General features: G+C 64.8%; 1 protein-coding gene across 2 annotated transcripts; it reads right to left on the bottom strand.

Annotated features, from left to right (window-relative positions):
* MAPK15 (mitogen-activated protein kinase 15) lies at positions 1–6,164 on the bottom strand. Of its 2 annotated transcripts, none has more exons than XM_029923258.1 (14): positions 6,017–6,162; positions 4,729–4,827; positions 4,249–4,278; positions 4,046–4,136; positions 3,343–3,473; positions 3,034–3,197; positions 2,699–2,838; positions 1,908–1,965; positions 1,402–1,539; positions 1,151–1,256; positions 824–1,025; positions 594–736; positions 366–494; positions 1–284 (listed from the first exon to the last, which is right to left on the bottom strand). In XM_029923258.1, the coding sequence occupies exons 1-14, from the start codon at positions 6,083–6,085 to the stop codon at positions 96–98; spliced, it is 1,689 nt and encodes a 562-aa protein (XP_029779118.1). In that variant the 5' UTR covers positions 6,086–6,162; the 3' UTR covers positions 1–95. The 2 variants fall into 2 exon arrangements, with proteins under 2 accessions (XP_029779118.1, XP_029779119.1); XM_029923259.1 differs by lacking the exon at positions 1–284 and adding an exon at positions 2,091–2,125 and having other exon boundaries at positions 402–494; positions 6,017–6,164.
* Between the last annotated feature and the right edge of the window lie 2,308 nt (positions 6,165–8,472).

The raw sequence follows: 8,472 nt of genomic DNA, 5'->3' as shown, positions 1-8,472 counted from the left end.
GGGGAGTGGGGAGCACAGGGCACTGGGGGCAAATCCAGGGCTGGGCGCGGGGTGCGGGCTGAGTACGGGTGCTAGACTGGAGGCTGGCAGGCGGCTTAAGCGCGGGGCCCAGGAAGCAGAGACAGGCGGCCCAGCGCCGAGTGGCAGACGGTACCGTAGGCTTGAGAATAGCCCCCGAGCGCGGCCCTCGCGGCGCCCTGGGCCCCCTGCCAGGCCGAGGCGCCGAACATCCTCCGGCCGGGCCGGGGCCCGGGCAGCGCATCCGCGGGGAGGCCTCGAGGGACCTGCACACAGTCGAGGGGCCGCGTGAGGGGGCGGGGGGGGGGAGGGGAGGCCGAGGGCCGGGAAGCGGCGGGCGGGCTCACCTGTCGCGCGCCGGTCGCCCTCACCCCACGGCCGGGATTCCAGTCGCTCCGGATCAGGGCCTGGACGGCCACCCGGGCGGCAGCCTGCGAGGCCAGGGAGGGCGCCGCCCCCTTCACGCTGGGCTTCACCTGGGAGGGGGCGCGTCACAGGGTCACTGCCGGACCAGGTGCCGTGCGCCTCGGAAAGTACAGTGAGCGGGCCCTCCCGGGGCCAAGGGGCCAACCTACCGACAAGGGTGCCGAGGGGGCCTCTGCCGTCGCCCCAGGGGGCCTTTCCGCCTTCCCGAGACCCCCTGGAGGGCGGGGCTGGACCAGGGGCGCCGCGCTCTGCGGGGGAAGGTTCTTGGCTCCGCGGGGAACGTCTGCGGGGTCTGAAGACCAACGCGTTAGTCCCGCGTTGCGGGCCCTCCGTGGCTCCACACATAAGGGTCAGGGGCCACCCGTGCGGGATCACACACCGGACGCGGCCTGGTGACCCAGGCTGCTCGGAGGTCTGCGTCCGGGCCTCTGTGACACGGAGCCCGGGGGCAGCTGAGGGACGGCTCCGGGTGAGGGCGGGGGCGCAGGGGGCCGCGCGACACCGGGCTCCGCCCCCGGCGACGTGCCTCCCAGGCCTTTCTCTCTCGGGACATGGCTGTTGCCCCTGCGCTCCAGGATCGTCTGGGGGAGGCGAGGGGCGTCAGAGGTGCACGGCGTGGGTGCGGAGGGTTCCGGGGGCCGCCGAGCAGGGGGAGGCCTCGAGGGTGGGCGTGGATGTGGGAAGATCGTGGTCGCGGACGCAGCACCTGATAGACGCGGCTGCGATACTCGGGGGCCGAGAGCTGAGCTCCTTCCAACACCGGGAGCCGCACAGTCGAATCCATTGTCCACTCTCGGGCAGGGCAATGGAACCTGCGAGAAGCCAGCCTCGGGCTGCGGTCATGAGGGCCTCTCGGGCCGAGCCCAGGTTCCGGACCCAAAACCCAAGATCGTCAAAGGAGGAACTGGCCCAGGGGACCCCGCCCCTCCGCCCCTTCCCGGCCCTCCCCTCCCCTACCTCTGCACGTAGGGGTGCTGCAGTGCCTGCGCGGCGCTAAGCCGCTTGTCTGGGGCAAATACCAGGAGTCCCTTGAGGAGATCCAGGGCCTCCAGGGGTGTTTCTGGTGGCAGGAGGGCGTCCAGCGTCTGCCGTGGCCTGTGGGTGCCGGCGTATTGTCCCCTCTCAAGATCGCCCCCCTCCCTCGGCCTGCCGCACTTAACTATCTCCTCGCATTTCCCCTCCTCGGGAACACCCTCAGACAGCACTCACTTCGGTGAGCCCCCGCCCTGCCTTGTCCTCTGGCCCCTCGCTCCCCCTCGCTCTCCAGGCCCTGTGCAGTTCCCGAGGGCCTCCCCATGCCTCAGGCCAACCTGGGAGGCGCTGCAAACCCCTGACTTTTAGGAGAAGAACCGATTTGCAGGGTTTGGGCCCGCCAGCGGAAGACTGGGGCCGGGTCTGGGTCGGCAGACCCACAGGTTTACGGGAAGAGGATGAGAGCCAGGCTCCTGAGCAGCCCCGCTCACCGGGACCCCAGGCAGGGCAGGATCCAGGCGCTGTAGCTTGAGCCGAGAGCCAGGAGGTCTGCAGGGTGGGTGGACAGAAGGTGGTGGGTGGTTGGGGGAGGCTGGGCCAGTGGGGCGGCTGGAGGCAGATCTTGGGCTGTTGCGCAGCTCAGGGGGGCGGCCTGGGCCAGTGGCTCTCCTGACCTCATGGAGTGACCTCTCTGCAGGGCTGCAGCTGTCTGCCAGGATTCAAACCTTCAGTATCTGGATTCGTGCCCAACATGTGCATGTATACACCTGCACGTGTGCTGGCCCTTGCACACTTACACCTTCACACGTGCACTCCACATCGGGCTCTCCCACCTCCATGGAAGAGCCCCTGCCCCACCTGGTCTTTCCCCCCTCTGACTCTTCTCCCCCTCCAGGGAGGGGACAGGACCCGCCCCCAGCTACTTACCCCCACTGCTGCCTGTTTTCCTCCATCTCTTCCCCCAACCCCCCCTGCCCAGCTCCCACCGCTCAGCCACCCAACTGGACCCTTTATGGGCACCGCTTGGCCCTCAAGGAGCGGTGCCCAGGCCCTGCCCGCCTTGCAGACTGTCCCAGTGTTCTCCCAAAGCCCCAGCAGCTCCTCCCCGGGCCTGTCGGGACTGCCCTTTCTGGTCCTCCTGAAGCTCTGGACCCTCCCCGCCCCTCGTCCCCAGACTCCTCCCTGCCAGTCCTGGCCTGTCGTCGGGTGCTGCCCCCCCAGAGCTGCGTGCTCTGACCCTCAGCTTCACCGGTGCCCAGAAGACCCCCGTGCGCACACTCACCCTCCTCGGAGGGAGGCGGGATGGTCTTCAGGATCAGCTGCAGCTGGTGCAGCGTGGACGTGCCTGGGAACAGGGGCCTCCCGCAGAGCATCTCCCCCAGGACGCAGCCCACACTCCACATGTCCACCCCAGGGGTGTACCTGGGGCAGGAAGGGGTGGGGACATGGGGGGGACCCGGAGGCAGATGTGAGGGAGAAGAGACAGCCAAGGGGCAGGGCCTGGGGTGTTGAGGGGGGGCAGTGAGGACACAAGTGAGGGCACAGGAAGGCCTGGGGGCCTTGGCTGGGCAAGAGGACATAGGGGGTGCTTCTGGGGGTTGGAGGTGACGCTATTACCAGCTCGAGGACAGCAGCAGCTCTGGAGCCCGGTACCAGCGTGTGGCCACGTAATCTGTCAGGGCCGGGCCCTCAGGCCCCTCACGGAGGCCTCCAAGGGGGCGGGCGAGACCAAAGTCACAGAGTTTCACCAAGCAGCTGGCGTCCAGGAGAATGTTGGACGGCTGCAGGAGAGGAGGCGGCTGAGGGCTAGTGGGGGGTGCACACGGGGGAGGGGGCGCGGCGCCTAGGAGACGAGGCGGGCTGAGAGCTAATGAGCAGCGGGTGCGCACAGTGGAGCGGGGGGCACGACCGGGTCGTGGGTGGCACCTTCTGGTCCCGATGGATGATGCCTCCCGAGTGGATGAACTTGGTGGCCCGCAGGAGCTGGTAGGTGATGAAGCGCTTGTGGACGTCCTGGAGCAGTCTGCCCTTGCCGATGACGGCGCTCAGGTCCGTGTCTGGGGGAGCGTGCAGGTCAGTCTGGGGGGCCCGGGGGTGAGGAGAGCCGGGGTAGGACTCCTAAGTCGGCCTGGGAGCCCCGGGAGAGTGGACGAGTCTGCCCGACCTTGGGCCCTTGAAGGGCGCTCAGCCCTCCCACGGCTGCGGCCCCCAGGGCGGCCCTCAGAGCCCTGTTCCTAACCCGGTCCCGGGCACACGCTTCCCAGTGGTCCCAGCAAGCATCCCCAGGGCTGCTCGGTCTTTGTCCGTGCAGCAGTAAGAGTTTGTGAGGCTGTTTTTAATACATTATTTCATGTTGCTTTGTTTTATGACGTGGGTAGAAAATGGGAGAAAAAAAACCCAGCTGCAAATGGTGGAAAAAGCAGGAGCATCCTCGAGGTGGGCTCCAAGCGGTCATGCCAGGCCCGGCGCTCGCCCTGCCAGCCGTTTGTCCCTGCACAGCAAGACGCTGCTCTGACAGCTGACCGCTGTGGTGACCCGGGCAGCAGAGGGACATGTCAAGGGACCCCGGACATCGGAGGGCCTGGGCCAGGACTGAGGGGGGGCTGGGGGTGGGGGAGGCCTCACTCACCCATGGGCTCAAACACCAGGTAAATGTCCCTGTCATTCTCCGCCGGGATCACGTCCAGGAGGCGGATGATGTTGGGATGGTCCCCAAGTTCCTGAGGAGAGAGCCAGGGCTGTGTGCTTTGGGGGGTGAAGATCCGGGCTCCCCCTCACCTTGTTGGGAGAAGCTGCACCCGGGGAGGCTGCCGGACGGCCCAGGCCGCGCACCTGGAGCAGCACGATTTCCCGGAACGTTCTCTGGAACAAGACAGAAATGTGAGTGTGGAGCTTGAAGGAAGCCCACCTCCCTTTTCCCCCACCCCTGGAAGGGCGGAAAAAGGGAAAAGAGAGCACTGCAAGCAGGAGAGGGGCAGAGGAAGAGGGAGGGAGAACCGGAAGCAGCCTCGGAGGCCAGTGCAGAGCCCCACGCAGGACCCAGTCTCATGGAACCGTGAGATCAAGACCGGAGCCAGAATCAAGAGTCAGACGCTTAACCGACTGAGCCCCCCAGGCTCCCCGGAGGCCCACTTCTTGAAAGCATCTATAGGGACTGAGAGATGTCACCCACACCTACTGGGCCACAGGGTCACAGAGCAGGTCATGCTCTGAGCCGTGACAGAGACCTGAGCTTCCAGGCGCCAAGGCAGCAGGGGCTCGCCCACACTCCCCTGCCCTCGTGCCTCTCACCCCTCCCCTCCTCTCACTTACCTGGGCATCCGTCTTATCCCTAAAGGCGTCAAAGATTTTCTTGATGGCCACGACCTCACCGGTCCTCCTGTCCACTGCCTTCCACACAATGCCGTAGGCCTGCGAGGACGGCGGGCAGCTCTCTGGGCACAGGGCAGCCTCCTGCCCAGCCCCCCCCTCCCCCCAGCAGGCTGCCCTGAGGCTCCTGCCTGCTATGGCTCCGGGCGAGGTCCCTGCAGCTGCGGGCAGCTCCACCGGCTGCAGGACCCCCGGGTTCTCCAGAAGAGGGTGATGAGGAGCAAGGCCCCAGGCTGCAGAATCGGGGCGGGGGGGGGGGGGGAGCCGAAGCCTGTCCTGGGCACCTCTCCACTTTCACACCCTGCACCCGCCTATCAGCAAATCCTGTCGGCACCACCTTCAAAATTCATCAGAATTTGACTCCTCACTACAATCTCTTGCCTCTCCCCTGTCTCCTGTCTGGATCACGACACTAACCTCTGAACTGGTCTCCTTAGCCCATACCATTGTCCGGCCTCTCCACAGCAGGCCGGGTGAGTCTTGTAAAGCGGCACCAATGTCTGCTATCACTCCCTGGGTCAATGCCCAGAAGTCTTTGCAGTTTCCCAAAGCCACAGGGGATCGGAGCCCTCCCGTATTCACTCTTAACCAGTTCACATCAACCGTGCACTTTTGCCACAGCCAGCTGGTCCTTGCCTCAGGGCCTTTGCACCTGCTATCTTGCTGTTTGGACCCTGCTTTCTCTCCTCCCCCATTACCACCCACCTAGTCACACATCTTCACAAACGTTCTTGTACACACCAATTCTTGTACACACAATCCCACATGCTCTCACACACAAATGCACAATCGCTCACATGTGGTTCACACCTTGCCCATTCCCCCCTCAGGCCCTTTCTGGGTCATACTTGGGATCCACTTATCGCCCTTAGTGATTGGAATAGGTGAGCCCGGCCTCCTTAGTGTCCTATGGGCCCCAGGAAAGGCAGCTGGGAGCAGGGGACGTCGGAGGGGACAGGGGTGGGGGGGTGGGAGGGAGGGTTTGTCCATGATCCCTGTGGCCTGAGATCGCCGTGGACCCAGAGCCAGGCCACCGCCCGGTTCGCTTGCGGTGGGCGCTGGTAGAGCCCCCCCTTACAGGAAACTGAGGCCCTAAGGGCTCAGTGGCTTGCCCAAGGCCACCCTCCAGTCCCTGGAGAAAACAGGACTTGAGCCCCGGGATCCCTGGCCGTGCGGGAGGGAACAGACCTCCGGCCGGCCCTGTCCCCGCCCTGCAGGTGGCCGGGCTCACCCCCTTCCCCAGCCGCCGCTTGAGCCAGTATCGCTGGGCTACGTGACGGTCCACCTCCGCCGCGCACATGCCGACCGGTGGGCGCCCGGGGGACTCCGGACGCCCGCAGCACTGGAACTGTTGAACACGTTGCCTTGGAGACTGGGGGGGTTACCCCGTTCTTTGCGCCTGCGCGGCGCCGGGGTGGGGCGGGGTCTACGGCCCAAGCACCGCCCGATCGGGATCCGCCCGGAGCCGCTCTTGGCTGCCTGCCCCGCCCCCACGCCCCGCCCCCACAGCGCCCCGCCCCCTCCCCACCGCGTTTCCCCCACGCCCCTCCCCCACCCGGTGTCCACCGCCCCTTTTGCGCCCCCCACGCCGGCTGGGCCCGGGGTCTCCGAAGCCGGACGGCGGAGCCGGCACGCTCTCTCCGTCTTGTTGCAGTTCCGTGAGCGTGTTCACCGTGACCCCGACACCCTTCACTGGGTGCCTGCCCGAGAGAAATGAAAACCGGCGGGCGGTGCAGCCTCAGGCCTCCGGAGCCCCGCCCCGAGCGGCCGCTGGACGGTGCGGACGCTCCCGCGGGCGCGCGCTTCGGCCCCAAGGGTTTCAGGGGTGGCCCGCGGCGTGGGCCACCTCAGCCGTGACACAGCATAAGGTCGGAGGACGCGGAGAGTGAGCGGGGAAGAAACCAGGAAGGAGCCCCGACGAGTAACCGCGCAGGACATCCCCCCCCTAAACGGCTGGAAAACTGGACAAAGTACCTGTAAGCGGACAGCAAGCGGCGCAGGCCCGTGATGTTGGGAAAGCCGGTACAGAGAGGCCCTCTGACTCCGGTGACCTGTGTCAGGGAGCAGTGGGAGAAAGCCCCCCACCCCCGGGTCTGAGACAGGGAAACTGAAGGACCCCGTAAAAATCTGCTTTTTGCTCCTTTTCTTGCTTCCATTCTTTTTGTTCTAACATTTTTTAAAATTTTTTGTTTTTAATTTATTTTTGAGACCGAGAGAGACAGCGGGAACAGGGGAGGGTCAGAGAGAGAGGATGACACAGAATCTGAAACAGGCTCCAGGCTCTGAGCTAGCTGTCAGCAGAGCCCAACAGGGGGCTCGAACCCAGGAACCGTGAGATCATGACCTGAGCCGACCTGAGACGAAGCCGACGCTTAACCAAGACTGAGCCGCCCAGGCTCCCCAACAGTTATCTATTTTTGAGAAAGAGAGCGTGAACGGGAAAGGAGCAGAGAGAGAGGGAGACACAGAATCTGAAGCGGCTCCAGGCTCTGGGTTGTTGGCACAGAGCCCGACTCGGGGCTGGAACCCAGGAGCCTGAGATCATGACCTGAGCTGACGTCAGACACTTAACCCACTGAGCCCCCCAGGCGCCCCCGTTTCCATTCTTGCTGGCGCCTGTACCCTGGTCTACACACGCCTAGAATGCAGACAGTGTATGTCCTTGTAAGGGGCAGGGAGTTCACGATTTCTCTAGAACAGAGAACAGCTAAGGACGGACGAGGTGAAAGTGACCGGGGAAGCCATTACTCGCGAATTCCAGACCGCCACGAGGGACCTCCGTGCCAAGGCCTCCTGGCCCCCCGAAATCACACACGGGCCTGGTGTTTTCTCTGACCAGTTCCTGGACGCCTGAGGACACCTCCGCCAGAGCACCATCCTCCGTGAAAACCGCAGGCCGGGGGGCGCACGGCTGGCTCAGAGGCAGAGCACGCACTCTCGATCTGGGGGTTGTGAGTTCGAGCCCCACATTGGGTGCAGAGATCACTTAAAATGTTTTTAAAAAGGGCCTCAGTCAGCTGAGCGTCCAACAAAAATCTTTTTTTTTTCTTTAAAACAAAACAAAACCCAGGCTCCAGACGAAGGGGAGCCTCGTGGTCCTTTCCTTCCTGCGTGTCCCAGATGCTCCGTCTCCCAACGCCCTGTATCTTCAGTACCGCCTGCTCTCACGTCCTGTTGGCTGGTGTGTGATTCCCATCCTGCGGAAGCCAAGCAGCATCTTGGCTGTCCTGGCTGTCCTGTGGGCGCCCCCCCCCCCCCCGCCCGCGAACCTGGCCAACTGGCCTCAAAGTCCATGCAAAGAAGCCCTTGGCGGCGGGGGTGGGGCTGGGGGCGTGGCCGCTGCGGGACAGTCCTGGGTTTCCGCTCAGCTAGGGAGGTCCGTAACTTGCCAAGCAGCCGCGTCGGCACCAGAGCAGCAGGAGACAGGCCACATCTCAGTAAAGCGACTCAACCGGCTCTAGACTAGAGCCCGCCCCACACCCGTCACCAGTGTGGAGAACAGCCTCGAAGGAACAAGAGGATGCAAACTAGCCTAACTGCCCTCCAAGGTCTTCAACTCTCTCCAGAGGGAGACCCCGAAGGGGCGCCCGGGGGCTCAGGCGGCCGAGCTTGGCTCGGTTGGTTAAGCAACTAACTTCAGCTCAGGTCATGAGTTCCCGGTTCGTGGGCTGGAGCCCCGCGTCAGGC

This window comes from Suricata suricatta, chromosome 15 (genome assembly GCF_006229205.1).
Source record: "Suricata suricatta isolate VVHF042 chromosome 15, meerkat_22Aug2017_6uvM2_HiC, whole genome shotgun sequence".
NCBI classification, from domain to species: Eukaryota; Metazoa; Chordata; class Mammalia; order Carnivora; family Herpestidae; genus Suricata; species Suricata suricatta.
The sequence above is the reverse complement of the archived record's forward strand: the minus strand, read 5'-3'. Positions and strand labels throughout refer to the sequence as shown.